Source organism: Hippocampus zosterae, chromosome 7, assembly GCF_025434085.1.
Source record: "Hippocampus zosterae strain Florida chromosome 7, ASM2543408v3, whole genome shotgun sequence".
In the NCBI taxonomy this organism is placed as follows: domain Eukaryota; kingdom Metazoa; phylum Chordata; class Actinopteri; order Syngnathiformes; family Syngnathidae; genus Hippocampus; species Hippocampus zosterae.
Window position 1 is genome coordinate 8,717,279 of NC_067457.1, and position 21,650 is coordinate 8,738,928.

Below are 21,650 nucleotides of genomic sequence, written 5' to 3' on the forward strand. Positions count from 1 at the left end.
TGACCCATGATCCAAAAGTGCCAGAAATGTCATTAGTAGTCCTGTTTATATAATCATTAGCTAAGTAACTCGATGACTAAATTCAATCCATATCGATTAGACTTGTCACACTACTACACTTAGTATGTCTGTCAAAAACTGTGAAAGACGATCACTGCGACAATGCTCCTTTCTGTATCAGAAACCTTTACACGCTGTGACAAACACTACTTTGCTTAGTTTTTACTCGACTGTTGCAGTGCAACTGTAGTAGAGGAAGTCTGTGTAGATTTTAACCCTGTGCATGACTGACCCGTGGATTTCTGTTCAGTCAGTACAATATGGGAACACAATCACTTACCTTATATGTTACCGTATTTTCTGCACTATAAAGCGCTTCGGATTATAAAGCGTACCTTCAATGAATGGATCAGAAATTTGAAATGTAAACCATAGTTCAATGAATACTCTTAAAGTCTTTGGAAAGAGTATTGGAATTTCTGAGGATCACAAGACAAGTCTGTTTTTTTTTTTCTAGCGTAAATGCCTTGCCAAACTTTCCCAAATATTAGAATTACCATTTAAAAGTCCTGTCGCATTTTCGAAATAGTTTTAGTCATATTTCTGCTCTACATTTGATCTTTCTTTCGGCAAGCTGCAGCAGCATTCCTCTTATGAAATTGAGGTTTGCTTTTGTTTTGATTCCACTGGCACATTAAGATATCCCTGAACGTGGTTCGAAAAGTCTTGTTACACAGGGCGTAGCACATCGGGTTGACCGTGCTATTCACGTAACACAACCAGTATCCCAGCGCCCAAAGAGTTCCCGGGATACAGTCTTGGCAGAAGGTGTTAACGAGGACCATGATGTTGTATGGTAACCAAGTAGTGATGAAGGCCAAAAGGATGGCACTCAGCGTCCGTGCCGCTTTCTTGTCATTTGCCTTTTTTTCATTCTTGCGTTTGTTCACCTCTGTCTTGGCTTTGGAGGCAAACCTTTTCGCATCTTTCATGGAGATATTTTCAGGGGACGCGTCCTCAGAAGGTGGCGGGTGTTTTGACTCGGGTGATTTTCGGTCCTTTGTCCTTTTAGTCTTCTTTCCATCTACGCAGAACAAATGAGACATCGTATTACAGCATGTTGTAGGTTTGATTTGAGACACAATTCCAATTTTTGTTCTCAAGTGGCACAATTTGGAGATTCCTGCTGACAAAACATGCATTGGTCAAAAAATCAGGCGTCTTCCAAATGTAAATTTTCATACGGAGTTCTGGATATCTGCTAATGCACCCTAGCGTTAATAGACTGATGTAATACAGCCCGGCGGCAGGGTGATCCAGTGGTTAACGCGTCGACCTCACAGTGCAGAGGTACTGGGTTCAATCCCAGCTCCGGACTCCCTGTGTGGATGTTCTCCCTGGGCCTGCGTGGGTTTTCTCCGGGTGCTCTGGTTTCCTCCCACATTCCAAAAACATGCATGGCAGGCTGATTGAACACTCAAAATTGTCACTAGGTGTGACTGTAAACACAGATGGTTATTTGTCTCCGTGTGCCCTGCGATTGGCTGGCAACCGGTTCAGGGTGTCTCCCGCCTACTGCCCGAAGACGGCTGGGATAGGCTCCAGCAACCCCCGTGACCATTGTGAGGATTAAGCGGATCGGAAAATGAATGGCTGGATGGATGGGAGGAAACCGGAGTACCCGGAGAAAACCCACGCAGGCACGGGGAGAGCATGCAAATTCCACACAGGAAGGCTGGAATTGAATCCCGCACCTCTGCACTGTGAGGCCGACACACTAACCAGTCGACCACTGGGCCACCCAGAGCAAAAGATATGCTCTAAAAATTAGAGGCGTGTTGATCATTAACCCTTTCGGTTACTACAGTGGACAGCTTATCATGTTATTCGGTTACAGGGTGCATTAAAGGGTTAAAAAAAAAAGCAAAAGAATGGACTAGTGTTGCGGTTACCCTTATTTTAACCAAAGGGGGAGACTCCGCACAGGGCAACTAAATGGTGTGGAATGTTTAACAGTAAAGTATTAGTTACTTGTTATTTTTAACTTTTGTCACGGATCACAGCTGACTTTTGTGTTGCAATTTCGTGAAATAGTCTTCCAGAATGTGTCACTTTGTATTTGGAATAGACAATGCAAAATAATAATAATAATAATAAAAAAGAAAATAAAATCAAATAAAAATCCTATGTTCTGAAGGCACGATTTGAAAGTTTTAACAACGCTCAACACAGGTAAGTATTACCATATCCGACCTGTGGCAAGTCTTGTTTGGTCTGCATCATTTACTTCCTCTTCATCTTCGGAAGCATCATTGTTGTTTAAACTGTCACAACAGCTCTGATCTGCAGGGACGGTGTTGTCAGCCCTTCTGAAACCGCGGCAAAAATGCGATGAAAAGTGGAAAAGAAACGCACGGCATTTCCCCGTGCTTTCCATTCCTCTCGGAACACTCGAGTTGTCCTTGCAGTTGTCTGAAGCCTGCTTATTTTGCTCATCGTTCATCTCATTCGCCGATTGTATTTGCTGTGTCGACGGTGTGTCGGATTTTTCCTTTTGGCTCTTGGTCACACCATCGTTACTCCTGTTTCCTGCGCCCGAGCCCTTAAGACCTTGTATATCCTTCGCGCGTTTCTCTGTCTCCTGATAGATCTTCCAAAACAGGGTTGTCATGATAGTAACTGGCAAGTAAAATGCAGCTATCGCCGTGCAGAATGTAATGATGGGCTCAGACAGAAACTGGATGAAGCATTCATTAGACGGCACTGTCCGCTCCCCAACGATGTACTGCCAGAACAGGATGGCTGGGGCCCAAAGAATGAATGATATTGACCAGGCTAAACAAATCATGGTCATGGCCCTTTTGGTTGTGCGCTTTGCGCGGTAGGTCAAAGGCCTGGTAACTGAGAAATACCTAAAGAAAAAAGTAAGGGAGAGACAAAAAAAAAAGACACGATTCAAAAACAATTTTAGAAATTTAGCCATTGAAATGATTTTAACCCTGGTGCTCCATACGGACGTCAGCGTGGAGCACGGATGCGGATTAGGAACTGAAAGTTGGCGCTTGGAATTGAAGCGGATTTACATGGGACTGGAGAAGCGAGACAACCTATTTTTTTGGCAATGCAGCTTGTTGTTTACTTTCAAACTTTGCCTGTAGCAGGCGCGTGTGAAGTCATGTGGGCTTTGAACATGATGTCTCTGATCGCTTTTTAAAAATTTTCGTCACATGTAATGATGTGAAAATTGGACAAGTACTTTTGAGAAATTCAATTCTGATCTGAGAAATGTACCAAAGCAACTAAGGAAAAACTGAAAGCATTAAAATACTATCGAAGGTCGAAAAAAACCCAAAACACGTTACCTGTCAAAGCTTATGACGAGGAGGTTCATGACTGAAGCATTACTGGCTACATAGTCAATTGCAAGCCACAAATCACAGATCACTGGCCCCAGAGCCCACTGATTCATGATGATGTAGGTGGTATACAAGTTCATGGATAAAGTGCCAATGGTCAGGTCGGCAAACGCCAAGCTCAGCAAGTAGTAGTTGTTCACGGTCTTCAGCGCCTTATTGATCTTGAAGGACAACAGGACTAAGATGTTCCCAACAACGGTGGCAAGTGAAAGTGATCCGGTGAGGAAGACAATTACGATAACCTGAAGATGGAAAAAAAATTGTAATTTTTAATAGAAACCTGATGATGACATAAAAAAATAAATTCAGTATAGAATGCATTTACTAGTTAGAAAAAATAATGAATAATTTAGAACATGTAGCTCAACTCAATCCTGAATGAAAATGCACGTTTTGGGTATGTTTTAGATTTGATTCCATATCTCTTAATATTTCTACCTTTCTACCATTCAACTATCTTGGTACATACTATATAAAAAAACAAATGAAATGATTTGAAAGGTTAACCGGTGCATTAAGATGAAAAATCTGCTCAGTTTTCAGTTTATTTTCTGCACTATAAGGCGCTTCAGAGTAAGGCACACCTTCAATGAACGTCCTATTTTTAAAACAGTTTTCATATATAGGGCGCACCGCATTATAAGGCGCATAGAATAGAAGCTAAAATAGTGGCTGCAGTTGTGTTATGGATCCACTAGATGGAGCCACGCTAAGGCGAATACAATACAATACAGCTTTTTTTATGTTGCGCTTTTACAACGGCTGCAGCTGTAACAAAGCGCTTTATAGAACATTTCAAATACTACGTCCAATAATTCAGAATATTTTTCCTTATATAAGCTGCATTGGATATTAGGGCGCACTATCGGCTTTTGAGAAAATGGAATCCTTTATGGTGTGACTTATAGTGCGGAAAATACGGTACATTCACAATACCATACAATCACCAATCTAAAAAAAATAACAACCCAGAATTGGAGCAAATCAGGATTTTTCATGCTTTGATTCTGGTGAAATCTGATTGTTACCTGCCAGACTGTATGTCCTCCTAATGGGTCAAAGTCGGCTGTTGCCTGGATTAGTGTGCTATTTCCCGGTGAGTCAGTGAAATTTGCTTCATGCCAAATAATATGATTGCTATTAAAATGATGGGTACTCCACGCGCCGACACTGCCAGACAATATAGTAGCTTCCTGGTAGGAGCCATCTGAAATGGAAAGAAATCATATTTCCCAACCAGTATAAGGGATGTCATTTTTGAAAACTGTTTTCTTCCATGATTTCATCGATGAGCCTTGTTTTTCATGGCGACAGTGTGAGTTAAACATGGCTCCTCGTTGATGAAATCCCGATGAGACGAGTGTGAGTTTACATGAATGGGAAGAAACTGGGAAAAAAATGTTTGTGGGTGCTCTGTCAGAGCTGGAATGATTTGGAGGCCTCAATCCAATCACGTTTCTCCAACTCATAGGGCCATACCCGTCTTGTAAGGGGAGTTACGACAAGTTCTCTAAACACAGCCGTGAGCAAACATTTTCCTCAGAGGGCCTGATACAGGAAAATCAAAAGATGTAAAGGCCACTTGGAAATTTTTGGACAATTTATCAAGCACCCCAAAATCAGTCAAATTTTCAATTGCATATAGTTTATATATTTGTGCTTTTGGAAAATTTTATATATGGACAGCTTTCTATAAGGCAAATAGTTAGGGATTTTCCAAAGTACAAAATTTTGGGGTGGTGAGACACTCACCAGAAAATATCTTCCCCTGCAGCTGAACCCGATCTCATGTTTCAAAGACAGCTCTGTCAAACACTAAACATTTTCACATGAGAAAGGCCTCTCTGATTTTTATTTTAAAGTCATCTTGCCAAGGAAAATAATAGAGTAGCAAAAAATTTGATTTAACATTCGAGGACTTGATGCAATTTCACTCATGTTCATGTTCACATGTTATGTTGATTATGTATACATTTCTGGTCTAAATGTAAATTCATTAGTTCATGTCTTATGTTTTTTGTTTTTGTTTTTTACTTGAAATTTATTCTCTATTGTCACTAACGGAAATAATAAAATCAATTCCTGGTCACAACTTTACGGATTTTTCCTAACATGGTGACATCAGGACCAAGGAGGGATTACTGTGTACCTTGTGGTAGTACCAGCTGCCAATAGAATTTGCTTTTAAAATGTTAAACATATGTAGTAGGTGTTGTAGGCAGTACCAAAAGTCGCTGGAAGGAAGGTGCTTGCGGTTTCATCCATAATGACCAACAGGCATCTATAACAGGAAGATAGGAGATAAACATGAGAAGAGGCAAACTGGGTAATTAGAGTCAACCATCCATTTGATGGTATGTAAAAGTAATCGGATTCCTTAATTGACTTTGTGAAAGAAATATTTGCCACACTGATAGATTGCTAGCCAAAAAAAAAAAACTCAGTATAGAGGTGATACGCTAAATTAATGGCAGGAAATGTGCAATTATTTTTTTTGGCCTCTATTTTTGTTTTGAATCACAAACAAATGGATTTTGAACTTGTGTGTGTGTGTGTGGCCCTTTTATTTCCACTGCATTATTATGAATAATATGTATTTTAAATTAACCAAATACCCAACATTGATATTAAAGCATTGGAACTCTTTTTGAATAAATGAATGAAGGCTTTATTATGAACATGCGATAGTACACAGTAAAAACAAACAAACAGATACAGGAAATTAAAGATATCAAACAATAATAAAATATACAAAAACAGCAACATGCTAACACAACAAAATTGAAAAGGAAAGGAGAGATGCATAACCTGTTTTTCATTTTTTTTTTTTAATCTTACCCCTTCTTCACTGGTCAGTTGCAATTGAAATGCCCTATCCTGTCCTCACACAGACAATCACAAATTCACAAACAATAGAAAAAGAACAGTATGAATAAACATTGGTTTGTAGTCCCGACATCAAGCTATTTTAAATTTTTCATCCAACCTTCCACCCCGCCCTGCCCAAAAATAACCTCATCTCAATCAAAAAAAAAGATTTTAAGATTTCCAGGAGGTTGGATATTTATTCTAATTACTGTATTATTATTTTATTGTTATTATTATTGTATTTGTTTAGTTCGAAATGAACCAGAACAATGAAACTTCATTGTTTTGGGGTTTTTCTTTCTTTCACAGTTTTGTATAAATTGAACATGACACTTGGATTTTTACCCAAGCATTTTGACAAAAAATAACGTGGCCGAAGCCAGAGGGTAGCCATCTTCTCTTGCCACTAAATTTTCCTAATGTTTTTTGCTATCATTTCATTGTTGACACTTCTGGTAATGTAATGCAGATGGATCTTTAAGCAGTACTTGGAGAAAAAAAAATAGCCAGTTAATTCAGTGCAACGCTAAGACATACACACACTTCAGAACTAATCTGGAGTCCATCATGAAGAGTTGTGTGAAAATCATACAAAACATTGCATTCACTCAGACAGCTTCCAATGCATTGCTGATTATGGTATAGATTAGCATAGCCTGTAAAGAAGAGATGACATTACTAATACAGGCTGTACTAATTAAAGCCAGAACCATCATATCCAAAGGCTCCAGCTCACCCTTAACCCTAATGAGGGCAAGCACAGAAAATGGAAGCTTGGATGGCTGCTTCAATGCTTTGGGATAATGTCATACCTTCAGTTCCGAGGAAAGATGGCATTTGCATTTTACAGAACATTCATAAATGGACAAAAGTTGAATAAAAAAAGGAATAAAAGTTATTCGACGCCCCGCCCCCCCCCCCCCCCCCAAAAATAATAATAATCAAAAACATCAAACATGCCATGTAAAACTAGAAAAATTACAACTGAGGGTGGCTATCATCTGGTACACATAGTCTAGTCTCTCCATACTACAGCATATATTTATACACAGTGTTTACAAATTTACACTTTATAGTTCTGATGCATGTTATAATTGGACTCGAAAATATATATTCCCTTAACTACGGCGTTGCATCAGAAGGAAAACCTGAAGTACAGTTGAGTTCAAGCGCATAGCAAAAGGAATATTAGCTCTTCAGATCGTTGTTGATGTTTTAAACTTCAGCATCAATTGTCATTCCTTCCATCCTAAATGTGAAAATAGTGGATTTATATTTACAATCCATCCATTTTCCACACCGCTTAACCTGAACAGCACACAAGTCAGGCGTGTGTCTTACTAAACCATCATCGACTCTGATATTTACAATGTCATGTGTAATTACTGTATTTTCCACACTGTATGTTGCACACCGAAAAGCATTCAATCTTGTCAAAAGCCGCACCTTAAATCCGATGCACCTTATATATGGATCAGCATTCAGAATTCATGAAAGTCGTATTTTAAATGTTCTGTAAAGCGCTTTGTTACAACTGCAGCGGTTGTAAAAGCTATATATAAAGCTGTATTGTATTGTATTCCCTTTAGCGTAGTGCCATCTAGTGGATGCATAATGCAACAGCAGCCGATTTTATAGCTTCAATTCTATGCATCTTACACAGTATCTGAAAACAGCTTTGAAATAGGCCATTCATTGAAGTTGCGTTTTATACTCCGAAGCGCCTTACAGTGCGGAAAATATGGTAAACTGTGCACATTTTTAATCCGAATGCATGCACCGGTTAACCTTTCAAAATGTGTGCGCCAACTTGTAATCTATATAGTATGGAGCAAGCTAGTTGAATGGTAGGAAGGTAGAAACATGAGAGATATGGAATCAGATCAAAAACATACCCAAAACATGCAGGCTCCTCAAAAAAGATCTGAACTGAAATTTTAATTCAAGAACCCCCTCTCGGTAAAGGAGCATTGCCAACCAGTCTTCCATTGCACTGTCATCATGGAATCGTCACTGTTAAAACAAACAAAGTGACAAACAAATAAACATTAAAAATGTTAAACCCTCCTGATATGACAGTTTCTCAGGAACAGCAATAAAGATAGTAATGTTGACATTTCTGAAAGCATCAGAAAAAAACATTTCTGGTACTCTTTGTTCACATTGCAGTTTTTTTTTTCTCCATTGGTTCGGCTCATTTATTGAAACAGAAATGACATTCTTAAACTATAAGATCATTTGGTCAAGCAGTCTTCAAGTTCTGCGCAGCAATACAGCCGATTAGAAAAACCTCATATTTCCCCCCAAACCGTTTGCCATTCAGATTGCCATGGATGTTATAACAATTTTTCACACAGCAAGGAACCTCCATATATTATTACCGCATTTTCCGCACTCTAAGGCGCACCGAAAAGCATTCAATGTTCTGAAAAGCCGATAGTGCGCCTTATAATCCGAGACGCCACGTATATATGGATCAATATTCTGATTTCTTGGAGGTAGTATTTTAAATGTTCTGGAAAGCGCTTTGTTTCAGCCGCAGCGGTTTTGAAGACTCTATATAAATAAAGCTATAATTGTACTGTATTCCCTTTAGCGCCCTGCGATTGGCTGTCAACCAGTTCGGGCTGTCCCCCGCCTACTGCCCGAAGACGGCTGGGATAGGCGATCCTTGTGATGATAAAGCGGATCGGAAAATGGATGGATGGATTGCCTTTACCGCAACTGCATTTAGTGGATGCATAATGCAACTGCACCCACTATTGTAGCTTCTATTCTATGCACCTTATAATGCGGTGCGCCCTATATATGAAAACAGTTCTAAAATAGGCCATTCATTGAAGGTGTGTCTTATACTCCGAAACGCCTTATAGCGCGGAAAATACGGTATTTTGCCACCGTTTTTCATCCATGTTGCAGAGAGGGAAGAAATGGGCGGGATTCAAGAGCTCAATGGGAAGGAGGAGAAAGCGAGAAAGTCCCCTGCGAGTGGTCCTGAAGTTACAAAAGACTCAACCCGTCGCCAATACTGATCCCCCTGCGATGTCCTTGGAATCACTGAGAGGTGAACGTGCTAACCAGTCGACTGCTAATCAACTCAATACTAATACTAATATTTAGATAAGCAAGAGTTATTTATTTGGGAAATGCACTAAATTTGAGCCAGTGCGAACTATCAGCTTACTTGTACAGTATAACAACCATTTGCAAAGATGCACTTAGACAGCTGACACACCTACTAAGACTTTTGCAAACAATGAGAAATGACATTTTGTTGTGAACAATTGAAAGGTGGTTTGGGGATGTGTCGACGTTATTTGAACAATGTCATTTCTTTTTCAAGAACTGAGCCAAAGCAACTCATTACAGCAAAATGCATGTTTGAATTTTGTATGTACAAACCATTTTCCTATAAATGTGTCGATTACTGTCAATAAGACAAGCAAAGTTTTACTTTGAATAAAATAATTAGAATCCGTCCGTCATTCCACTAACTGCTTTATATTAATGGCTGGACGAGGGTGGCGGGTGTGCTCAAGCCTATCCCAACTTTCTTTGGGCAACTTTTTTTTTCCATTTTATTTTAAATTTTAAAATGGCTCTCAATTGACAGAACATGAGGGTTGAAGAACTTTCGGAGAGGAACCAAATAATAGCTTTGTCATTTTACTCTTCCAAGGAAGTCATGTTTCCATCATTATTCTGATTATTTTTTTTTATTGTGCCAGTTTTTAATCCACAATCCGAACATTGGTTCACGTCCCTCTGAGCCCTTCCAAAATATTAATATTTCACAAAGAATCCCTATCATTTTACCTGTGCTAAATGAAAAGAAAAACGTATCTCTGCCCAATGTTTCACCTATTATATCCGTTAAGCTAAACAGACGTTTTGTAATGAAAAAGATTCTGACAGCATTAAAAAAAATTTAAAAAATCAATTTAGCCTGCCACATAACAGGAAAGTCAAAGCCACCACCTTCAAAGTGCTGAATTCACATAACGTAATCAGAATTCATTTAATACGAATAAAATAATATTCAACCATAATACACATTATTCACCTATACTTAAATTTATATAATAATTGAGTTATGTGATTAAGTTGGAAAAAAAAAACTTACCAGATGCATCCGAATGATATCCTACTCGAAAGTCAGCCCTCCTAGTGCAGCACGCTGCTTTCTTTTGCTGCTCAAGCGCTGTGTGTGTGCGACTGCAGCCGACGGCTCCGCCTTTTAAACTTTTGTCTATGCAGCAAAACATTTAAGGGGTTCTATGTGACAACCCATAGAATTGGCTCGCGAGAGTTCAGTTCATACTTTTGAGGGGTGCCGGGGTGGGGGGGGGACAGGAACAAAATGTGGAATATTTAATTTACACTGTATGAAAGAGTTAAATTTACATGGACATACTGCAGGCCTGGTACTGTAAGCTTATTGCAGATGAAATAGATCTGTCGAAGGTGAGGAACACTTTATACGGTAGCCCTTACTCTAAAGCAGAGGTGGGCAAACTACGGCCCGTGGGCCAGATCCGGCCCGTTGGTCTTTTTAATCCGGCCCACCAAAGGTTGGTCCACAATTAAAGTTTGATGTGAATGATTGTATTCATTTTATTTCGACTTGTAATGACAGACATTTCACCGCCAGGTGGCGCATTGACTTGAAGTTGCAGAACACGGGGGGTTGGGGGGTGGGATCATATCGACCACCTTGGACCTCTGTATCGCTCTACTTCTACTGGTCTGATCACAACCCATCTGCAGCAATGGACAGGTTAAAATAGGTCATCAACAACACTGTTGTCTTTTTAAAAAAGTATATTAATACAGTATATTCATGCTTTCGTTCTGTTGATGTTTGATATGGACTGTCAACAAATGCAGTTTTTTTTTAATGTACCATAGCTTGTGCTGACCTGGCCCTTCTGTTAAATTTTAAAAGTCAATGCGGCCCCCCCAGCCAAAAAGTTTGCCCACCACTGCTCTAAAGTCAAAGTATTCAACATTAGAAGGCAGTATGTACAGTAATTATTTCCTCTATGTTGCTTAGTCAAAAAGTCATGGGATGCGAGTGACCACATTTTTTTTTCTCCCTTCACCTCGCAAAAACAAATAAACACACAGTATATTTTTCCACTTTTGATTTATAATTTTGTTTTTTCACATCCCACTCTGAGCACTTTCCAGGCATTTACCCTTTAAACATATCCTGGCATCTCTGCCCTTTTTCTTTCAGTTCCATCAGCATGAAGCCCACCAAACTCCCCTCACCTCGTCTCTTTCTGTCGGCTCTGGAAATCCTTTTAAGGGATCTTTGCCATGCATCACGTATTCTCTCAATCACCATCCCTAATTCTACACACATTTCGTGTATGCTGCTGAAGATGAGAATTCAGCTTTGCCTAACATTGTATCATGTTACAGACCTGTTCATTTTACTTTTTGCTTACTTTTTACTATTTCAACAAGGCGAGGTTGGATGTCAATGGATGGATGGACTACGATGTTTTCCCGGATGTAATTCAAATCCCCAAATGAATAAGATGGCTCACTCACCTGTGTGACGAGTGCCACTATCGGGCAGTGAAATTGGTCCCCTCTGCATCCATCACAACAGTTGCTTGTCCAATTTAGCCACCATATATGTTTGAAACACAATTAAGGATTGAATACATTCACGTTTTTGTTTATATAGTTATGAGATCGATGTTGTGGCGGCCATGACACTTCTTCACAAATGCGCCCTCAGGGTTGGAGGAGATGTCTGCCATTCTGTGGTTAGCACTAGGATTACATCTTTCAATGGTTCAGCAACAGTGACGATTTTTATTTTCAGGAATTACTCGAGGGCCGCGCAGGCAAGGGCCGTGCGCAGCTTGCTAGTTCTGTTCAAGGTTCTCACTGACCTGCACCACCTGATTTGATTTTCGGTTACTTACGACAAGACTTTTTGGTCGTTCGTCTGACAAATGTAGATGTGATCCACGTTGGCGAGGGATCCCGGCTGGAATCGGAATGAGAAATCTGAACGGATCTGAGGATATTGTTGAGGTTAGACTTGAATGCATTGGGGAGGTCAGTATCTGCGACGTAGTGCACGTGTAGTTCGAAACGCCTGACTTTCCAAGTTTGGTGGTAGTGAGGAAAAGTTAGCTAGTTAAAGAGCAACAAATTAAATATCATGTAGCCCATCAACGAAGCCCATCTCAATGTTGGCCAGCGTGGTGGTGCATCGAACTAGCTTGCTAGCTAAAATTGGCTAAAGTTGGTGGTGTGTTACCATCGTGCAAAATTCTTGCAGAAGTTAGCTTGACTTCTTCTATCTTACAGTCCGCACGCAAATAATCAGGTACTGAAGTAAAAAAAAAAATGCCATGAGCATTTTTGGGAACCGAGATACCTTCAGGCCTCGTGAGGTATACTGTATTATTGATTGACAATGCTGAAAAATGACCCACTGATATAGTATGTAAACTGTAGATTTGTGTGCAGTATAATCAAGCCAGATTTCTCCTCTTCCCTCCACTTGACAGGAAATGAGAGTGCAACATGAACATACGACCACGGCTGTCATTTTTGCTGGTCTCCTTTTTGGAAAAAAAATGGTTGCTGGTAGGATTGGAAAAGTCGCAGTTGGCAACACCGCAGACAGAAGTCGTTGCTCGCTATCTCGCTTGTACTCGTGTCCATTTGTACACATAAAACAAAAGCACAATTTTCAAAAGCAAAGCATCACATATCTGACCTTTTAATTTGACTTCATGTTCATTGTGATGGTCGGTGAAAAACCGCGGATGGGCAAAATGTGATGCCCGGGCCGTATTTTGACCAGGTCTGTTAAATTACCGCAAATTGTGTCATGTGATGAAAATCGGTTGCAAGCCATTGTCAGGCAAAATATTTCCAGCCGAGAATCTCCAAAGAATCCAAATACTAATAAATAAAATAGAACTTGTTGCTTCTTTTAGCTCAGTGTGGAACTCCGAAAGTGGCGAAAGACTTCCACTGAAACATGTCAGATCAATAACAACCTAAAAAAAAATGTCTGAGATAAAAGAACCAACAAGTATAACTATGATAAAAGACATAATTAATTGTATTCACTTAATAAAATAATTCAACATTACAGGATGTTAAGCCCTCATTCAAACTTTACAACTTTGTTTATAGTTTTTGTACCCTTAAAAAGGGGCAAATTAAAGAGCAAGCAGGACTATTCAGTTGAGCTTTAACTCATCATTCAACATCAAGTCACAGGCAATTTTACAGCATTCTTCACACACACACACACAAAATCATGGGCATGTGCAGATTTTGTACACCATGATCACATCCGGAAGCTCCGCTTTGATTCAAACCATTAAAATGCTCTCGATTTTTTCAAACATGAGGAAAGTCTTCAGCTTTAGGCACATCGTCTTCCCACTGCATCACAGGCAAAATTCAACAAAGTCACATTTTTGGACAGTGGTAACAAAAGCAGATCTTGAAAGATATATTGCATCAGGTTTTACTACCTGTACCACCAAGTGTGTCTGGTAGACACAATGAGTCATTCTCCTCTGTCCACAACTCCTCTCGCATTTTTGTTTTTTTAATGCTTATTACTGTGATGTCAAATAGAAGAAAAAAAAGGACTCATATATGAGTGTAAGCTGTCAGTCACATGCCAACAATTTGATTTTACATGATAGAAGCAGATCATTTTCCATGTACACAAAATATTCCAAAAATGAGTGCTGCAATTTGGGGCAGATTCAGCAAGTTGACCTGCTGAATGAGGAAGATCTTGGATGATGGTCAGTCCAGTTTGATTTTGGAGATGTAGCTCCAAGGTGTTTTGTCAGGGGAGTATTGGTTGGTCGAATCCTTGTGGTTTGCCAACACTTGTTACTCCAATAAGTATGCGGCAGGGTTTAGGAACCACCAGAAGGGACAAAACTCCAGAAACAGATCAGTTGAGCTGATCTTCATACTGTTTTCGGAAACAATCCCCAGCTGGGAAGAACTCCCAGCAACGCTCCTGGTACATTTTCCATACATAAGATTCCTTCAAGACAGACATGAGAAGGAAGGAGTTGACATTCACGTCGGGTCTGATTCACCAAAATAAATTTGCTTTATCTTTAATGTGTAATGAAAAAGTTTTTAAAAGTATTTCGAAAGTTTTTATAATGATGTTGCTCAATCGGTCCAGGATTATAAATCCGATAAAATTATACAAATGGGGAAGCGCAATTAACAATTAAATCATGAGACACATAAATGTGTACTTACAAGAGAGAGAGAGAGAGAGAGAGAGAGAGAGAGAGAGAGAGAGACAGAGAGAGAGAGAAACATCATTGGCATACCGTATTTCCAGCATTATAAGGCGCTTCGGAGAATACGGCGCACCTTCAATGAATGACCCATTTTAAAACTGTTTTCATAAGTAGGGAGCACCACATTATAAGGCGCACAGGATAGAAACTACAATCGTGGCTGTGGTTCCGTTATACATCCACTAGATGGAGCTATGCTAAAGAGAATACAATACAATGCAGCTTTACTTATATTGAGCTTTCATAACCGCTGCAGCTGTAACAAAGCATTTTCTAGAATATTTGAAATATAAGAAAGCAGAATATTGATCCACATATAAGGCGCATCGGATTATAAAGTGCATTATCGTCTTTTGAGAAAATGGAATGCTTTTAGTTGTGGTATATAAAGAGAGAGAGAGAGAGTGTAAAATGGTTTACCTGGCCTGTGTGCTCTGTTTCATCTTTGTTGATAAGATACATCACGAAGAATCTGTAACAAAATAGAGCAATCAATCCATCCATGCAGTTCCTATATTATCCTAATCTGGGTCACACGTATATCTGGTGCCTATCAGCTGATGGGGAAAAACAGTTCACTCCATCCTGGACTTGTGGTCAGCCAGTGGCAAGGTACATAAAGAAATACAAGAATCCTCACTCAACACGGTTTTGAGAACTTAGTGTTTTCAATTCATCAAAATTGCATGCTTTTAGAATAAGTGTGAAATTAATTTTCGGAAGGGGTCATGTGAGGTCAAGAGCCATCCCATGTGAACCCCAATAGTGCTCAAAATGAATTTAATGTCTTTGTATAAAGCACTGTGCTGTATTTGTCGGACACCACTCGTGTACATATGTTATATGTTGTAAATGACACGTGTATCAAAATGTTTTTTCAACATTTTTATTGTCTCACGGCAAAGAAATGGAAGCTGTTGAATTTCAAAAATAGCACCTCGCACAAAACATACACCGATTCAACGCCAGTAATTCTGACGGAGCTCAGTAGTACTTACAGGTAATTGGCTAAGTTGTGCTCCTGGAGAGTGTGTGTTTCAAAGCCATGCGGCACTGTGTCAAAGTAGTCATTGCCTATTCCACAAATAAAACATTTTGTCTGGAAGAGAGAGAAGTTAAAAAGTTGTATGAGAAGGTGACACATCTACACCGTGTTTCCAAATCACTGAATTCACCGCGTCATACTGAAGATGATTTGTTTGTATGTTTCCTCTTTACCTCCATGTCCTCTTTCACTTGTTCTTGCTGATCCCGCAGTTCTCCAAAAGCGTCAATGATTAAACCTAAAGTTTGCAACAGAAGAGATGAAAAGCTGAAACGCCGCTTTGATGCAGCAGACAATTTTTTTTTTTTAACCATTCTTTAACATCCTACCGGTTTTGTTTTGCGAATACGGCAATTACTTTCTACTTTGTACTCATCTACAGGGGCAAGCGCCATGAAAATAATCTATGCTTTTTTTTCTCCTTTCAAACAGAAAGGAAATGTGCCATCTCTAACTTCATGACTTTTAGAAAACATCTAATCTTCCACTTGCTTACTTATTGACAGAAACCCAACTTTTGCATGCCGCTTGTCAAAATATTATCATAAGGTATTTATTATTTTTATAAGCTTGGTCCCTGCTCAGGCTAAACCCTCCGAGAGATGTAGGGATGTTTTGTCGGATGCTGTTCAAGTAACGCACTGAACTGAATCGTATTGACCATAAAAGGCGAATACGAATGTTCAATAATGGGACCGAGATGCCGCACATTTACAAAAGTGTATAAAGCAATTAAGACTGCGTAAATCACCTTGGATGATTGCCAGCAGGATTACAATGACAAAGAAGAAGAAGGTGATGTCAAATATGATCCGGTAGATCTCATATTCATCTCCTGCTGGGTCCTCAATTTGGTCACCAATCCCCCCCCCTGCTCGCACACCGACATACATGTGGAACATGTAGCACTGTCACAAAAAGAAAAAAAAAGGGAGAAGAGGGTTAGAGCGAGACAATGATTGTTACTTTAAATTACAATAATGAAATACACTGATTAACAATTCATTCACTCCCAAAGACGTTTTTAAACGTCTTTTCAGGCTTGGTCCAGAATCGGCTGAAAAAATAAACAGCTGCTGCAGACAGTTTCAGGGTTAGCTTAACCACGACACGATGTTCATTTTCTGGAATGAAACATTGAAAACGGGTCTTGACTGCAAAGCATTGAACAATTGTAAATGTCCAGTTGCACATTCGGAAGTTACGAGATGGTGAAATTATATGAACCTAACTTGACCTTCTGTCTAAACTGTGAGTCATCACAAGGCATTCATTCTTGAAAAACGGACAGCGACGAAAATACAACTTTCACTGCAGCGGTGGTCATACTTCGGTCCATCATTTCATGCCATTTGGTCTCTGTCCCCTTTCTGTACAAAAAGCGACGACTGCTCCCCAAATCCTTAATAGGAATAAACGGAGCTCTATGGAATGTTATGGGTGGCTGACTATGGGGGATTAGTTGTGAAATTTCCGGGTGACAGAAAGCACCCCCCCGCCCCCACCACCACCACCACACACCATTACAAAACACTCACACACCCACACACACCATCAGCTGTCGAGCCCTTATATAGTATTTCTTTCACATGGATTGGCTGCAATTCTTTCATTCTTTATCGAGTTCTACCCTGTAACAAGTCTAAAGTATATTGCATTAACAAAATGTTCATTTTCGGGGCAACTGATGGATTGTTTTGTGTTTTTTGTTATTGTAAAGTGTCCTTGGGTGTCTTGAAAGGCGCTTATAAATAAAATGTATTATTATTATTATTATTATGATACGTGTTAGAGAATGTGACCTTAATCGCATCATTATAGACTGAAAACAATTAAATGTTCCACAGCTCCCTTCAAACGAATGAAAAATAGTCATTCAACGTCATTGTATAAAAACAGCTGTATGGTCGCAAATGACCACAATTTGCCAGATAATAGTGATTAGTGGTGCAGATTGCATATTCTTCATTCAGCGTTCATTCCGTAATCTGCATCGGAAAAGACGAAGTGTCTCCGTGTGTTTGAGTGGAAACTTGCTGGTGGCTCTTTGATTTGTGTTTCTGTGCCCGTATTCCTAATCTGTTCTTTGAAGGGCGCTGCTTCCCCCCCCCCCCCCCCCCCCTCTACCGTGACGGGATTAGGACCAACACAAGCAGGACAGGAAAGATTAAGTATCGACGGTGACAATGGTCTGAATCTATGACGGGGGTAACGATTGGTGTGTTGTCATTGATATTTGCCATCAGTGTATCGATGATTTATTCCAACAGAGAGCACACCAATAAATTGCAATATTGATTTTGTTTCCCTCCAGTCATTGTTAGGCCCCAAGCAACAAGAAGTACAACACACTGCCTTCATTATTATTTTTTTTAACTACAAATGAATCACCTTTTGGGCGCTTTGACGCGCATGAAAACTGAACACATTTTGCACGTGCTTTGGAGAAAGTGAATGCAGGAATTTGTAACGGGGTTACTTTGGTACGTCATCCTCTTGTGCAGGGGTTATAAATACTGTAGCTTGGTGTGTCGCAAACTCCGGCAATTCATTTTCGTCACTGCCGTGGTGAATTGTAGAAGCGTTGTGTACTTGCTAGGAGCTAATTAGCCAAAATGCTAGCTTTAAAATGTATACCTTAGTGAGTGAATAAACTGAAAAGTGCTTGTCGTGTGTTGGTTAGGAAATAAAATTAGACAAGAAAAGTCATGCCTCATGTCAATCGTTTCACAACAAAACACAATGCAGAGACCCGGCACGTCATTGTACAAAGTCTCGCGTGGCTTTCATACGAAAACACAGTGTGCAGTTTAACCCAAAAAAACGTCGCATGCACAACCCCCCCCCAAAAAAAACAATCCAGATGTCCAGAATCTGTCCATACGCATGAGTCCAAGCACATTCTTTTCAGATATCTCAATTAATACAGAAATGTTCGAGACCCATCTCTCTGTGATGTTGTTAAAATACTGTGACCTTGTTTTTTTCTTTGAAACAGATTTACACATTCACAGTGGAAAATATTAGATGTAAACAAGTATAAAAAACAACTTAAAAAGGCAACAGATTCTTTTTTTTTTTTTTTTAGAACCCGGAGTCAGCTTTGATTCGTCCGACGTGCGGCATTTGAGTTCATAGAAAATACAGAAGCTTATCCAGACACAGGCCAGTGCCCGAGGGTGAATACTGTAAAACTAAATTCCCGTGACTTTCAATCCATAAATGGCAATGGACCCACTTTAATCACAAGTAACTTTGCCTTTTCAAGTCGACAACAGACTTATCTAACGCTGCCGGTCATAGCCGCAGTGAGCAAGTGTGCAGAGCAATGAAGAAGAAAAGACCAAGTATAATGAATAACAGTTTTCTTACCAACTCTCCCGCACCACATTTTTTTGACTTAATAGCATTAGAAGAGGATACGAGGAGAATTATACGCATCTTTGGCAGTCTAATCGAGAAGTATTCTGCATGGTCAAATATCCCAAGTAAAATCCTTCTAATACTCACTGTCAACATGTCATCACATTTCATGTCAGGTAATTCTCCATCTTCACTCTTGTTGTAGAACTTTCGGAAGAAGTTAAAGGCGACTACCGTGTATAGATACACCACCACCGCTAACAGGCCGACTGTTAACACCAACTGGAAGGAAAGATAGTCCAAGACAAAATAACTGTTATCAAGAAAGTAGTGTTCTTCACAAAGAGACCAAGAGATAGACAGTTACATGCCATTTTCATTATGAGATGACTTTCTTGTACCGTACAAAATATTGGTGTAGGGTTAGAGGAACCAAAGCAACAGACCTGTTTGCCATTGTGCGTTACGGAAGACAGGATGGTCCGGAGTGTCTTGAACCCCATCGCAATGTCAAGCAGATGTGCAGCAAAGAAAAAGTTGTTGTAGTGACCCAGGACCGACATGGTCATATACCAGGCTAGATACAGGAACGACTGGCAGAGAATGAAATGAGAAGATACTGGGGTGACCTGGTGGATGACTTGTTTCGCTAGATATGGTATTTTAAAATCGCATTCAGCATGTTTTCGTTTAATTAAGAAGCTTGGTTAAATTAGTGCAGGTTAGCTATTAATGCTAGATTAATAATAATAATAATAATAATACTAAAGCATAGACCGGGGGTCGGCAACCCGCGGCTCCAGAGCCGCATGCGGCTCTTTAGCGCCGCCCCGGCGGCTCCCTGAAGCTTTTAAAAAAATGTTTGAAAATGGAAAAAGATGGGGGAGGGAAAATTTTTTTTTTGTTTTAATATGGTTTATGTAGGAGGAAAAACATGACACAAACATTCTTAACGTGTTCTAATGCTGTAAAAATGTGTAGAATGAAATTTCAATTTCTACATTTCTATCAACAAAGATTTGCATCATAGCCTGCGACACCTTTCTATTAGCAAGGTGGGATGCCAGGCAGGTGGCTTTTACACCCTCCCCCCCAAAAAAACAGCCATTCATGTACAATTCACCGAGGGTCCTGGCAAAGAATGGCAATCTGGAGGGCCGATAAAAGCATTTTAAAATGGTACACGTGAGCTACGTAGTTAACACGCTGCAAATGTGCGTCGAATGCGTCCGTGTCTGGTCTCGACAAAAGTAGGTTGGCATGCGTAAGTGGGTGTGTATGCGCGCGTGTGTGGTAACGGGTCGATCGCGACCATTCAATATGGTCTGAATATGTTTCGATTGTGGTGTGTTGATGATTAAATAAAGAAAACATTCTCTGACATGGGGCCAGTGGAGCTCCGCTGATTTAACCCTTTCAGGGACAGCGGTTACTACAGTGGACAGCTTATCATGTTATTAGGTGCATCCATCCATCCATCCATCCATCATCTACCGCTTATCCGGGGCCGGGTCGCGGGGGCAACAGCTTTAGCAGGGAAGCCCAGACTTTCCTCTCCCTAGCTACTTCTTCCAGCTCTCCCCGGGGGATCCCGAGTCATTCCCAGGCAAGCTGGGTGACATAGTCTCTCCAGCGTGCCCTGGGTCTTCCTCGGGGTCTCCTCCCGGTGGGACATGACCGGAACACCTCACCGGGGAGGCGCTCAGGAGGCATCCGAATCAGATGCCCAAGCCACCTCAACTGGCTCCTCTCGATGTGGAGGAGAAGCGGCTCGACTCTGAGCCCCTCCCGGATGACTGAGCTTCTCACCTTATCTCTAAGGGAGAGCCCGGACACCCTGCGGAGAAAACTCATTTCAGCCGCTTGTATCCGGGATCTCGTTCTTTCGGTCATGACCCATAGCTCGTGACCATAGGTGAGGGTTGGGACGTAGATCGACCGGTAAATTGAGAGCTTCGCCCTTTGGCTCAGCAGCTTCTTCACCACGACAGACCGATACAACGTCCGCATCACAGCAGACGCTGCACCGATCCGCCTGTCGATCTCCCGCTCCCTCCTACCCCCACTCGTGAACAAGACCCCAAGATACTTGAACTCCTCCACTTGGGGTAAGATCTCCTCCCCGACCCGGAGGGGGCACTCCACCCTTTTCCGACTGAGGACCATGGTTTCAGATTTGGAGGTGCTGATTTTCATCCCAACCGCTTCACACTCGGCTGCGAAACGCTCCAGTGAGAGTTGGAGAGCCCCGTTTAAAGGAGCCAACAGCACCACATCATCTGCAAAAAGCAGGGATGTAATACTGAGGCCCCCAAAACGGACCCCCTCAACGCTTCGGCTGCGCCTAGAAATTCTGTCCATAAAGGTTATGAACAGAATCGGCGACAAAGGGCAGCCTTGGCGGAGTCCTACCGCCACTGGAAACGATTCCGACTTACTGCCGGCAATGCGAACCAAACTCTGACATCGGTGGTATAGTGACCGAACAGCCCGTATCAGGGGGTTCGGTACCCCATACCCACGAAGCACCCCCCACAGAACTCCCCGAGGGACACGGTCAAACGCCTTCTCCAAGTCCACAAAACACATGTAGACTGGTTGGGCGAATTCCCACATACCCTCAAGGACCCTGCT

The 21,650-nt window shown here is 40.8% G+C and overlaps 2 protein-coding genes across 7 annotated transcripts in view; both read right to left on the reverse strand.

Moving 5' to 3' along the window:
* Nucleotides 1-271: 271 nt before the first annotated feature.
* On the reverse strand, nucleotides 272-10,488 carry chrm3b (cholinergic receptor, muscarinic 3b). 3 transcript variants are annotated; one of them, XM_052071134.1, is made up of 9 exons: nucleotides 10,408-10,488; nucleotides 8,180-8,297; nucleotides 6,826-6,940; nucleotides 6,255-6,298; nucleotides 5,642-5,697; nucleotides 4,445-4,623; nucleotides 3,363-3,658; nucleotides 2,254-2,912; nucleotides 272-1,084 (listed from the first exon to the last, which is right to left on the reverse strand). In XM_052071134.1, the coding sequence occupies exons 5-9, from the start codon at nucleotides 5,679-5,681 to the stop codon at nucleotides 609-611; spliced, it is 1,650 nt and encodes a 549-aa protein (XP_051927094.1). In that variant the 5' UTR covers nucleotides 5,682-5,697; nucleotides 6,255-6,298; nucleotides 6,826-6,940; nucleotides 8,180-8,297; nucleotides 10,408-10,488; the 3' UTR covers nucleotides 272-608. The 3 variants fall into 3 exon arrangements, with proteins under 3 accessions (XP_051927094.1, XP_051927095.1, XP_051927097.1); XM_052071135.1 differs by lacking the exon at nucleotides 6,826-6,940 and having other exon boundaries at nucleotides 6,255-6,288; nucleotides 10,408-10,455; XM_052071137.1 differs by lacking the exons at nucleotides 6,255-6,298; nucleotides 6,826-6,940 and having other exon boundaries at nucleotides 10,408-10,454.
* A 2,534-nt stretch (nucleotides 10,489-13,022) lies between these two features.
* ryr2a (ryanodine receptor 2a (cardiac)) overlaps nucleotides 13,023-21,650 on the reverse strand; it is a 98,766-nt gene continuing 90,138 nt past the window's right edge. For all 4 annotated transcript variants that reach the window (XM_052070953.1, XM_052070951.1, XM_052070952.1 and 1 more), the window contains 7 exons: nucleotides 19,463-19,609; nucleotides 19,164-19,298; nucleotides 16,405-16,561; nucleotides 15,827-15,891; nucleotides 15,607-15,707; nucleotides 15,029-15,080; nucleotides 13,023-14,337 (listed from right to left, as the gene is read on the reverse strand). In XM_052070953.1, coding sequence (XP_051926913.1) covers nucleotides 14,242-14,337; nucleotides 15,029-15,080; nucleotides 15,607-15,707; nucleotides 15,827-15,891; nucleotides 16,405-16,561; nucleotides 19,164-19,298; nucleotides 19,463-19,609 — 753 coding nt within the window. In that variant the 3' untranslated portion in view covers nucleotides 13,023-14,241. The remainder of the gene's footprint in view (nucleotides 14,338-15,028; nucleotides 15,081-15,606; nucleotides 15,708-15,826; nucleotides 15,892-16,404; nucleotides 16,562-19,163; nucleotides 19,299-19,462; nucleotides 19,610-21,650) is intronic.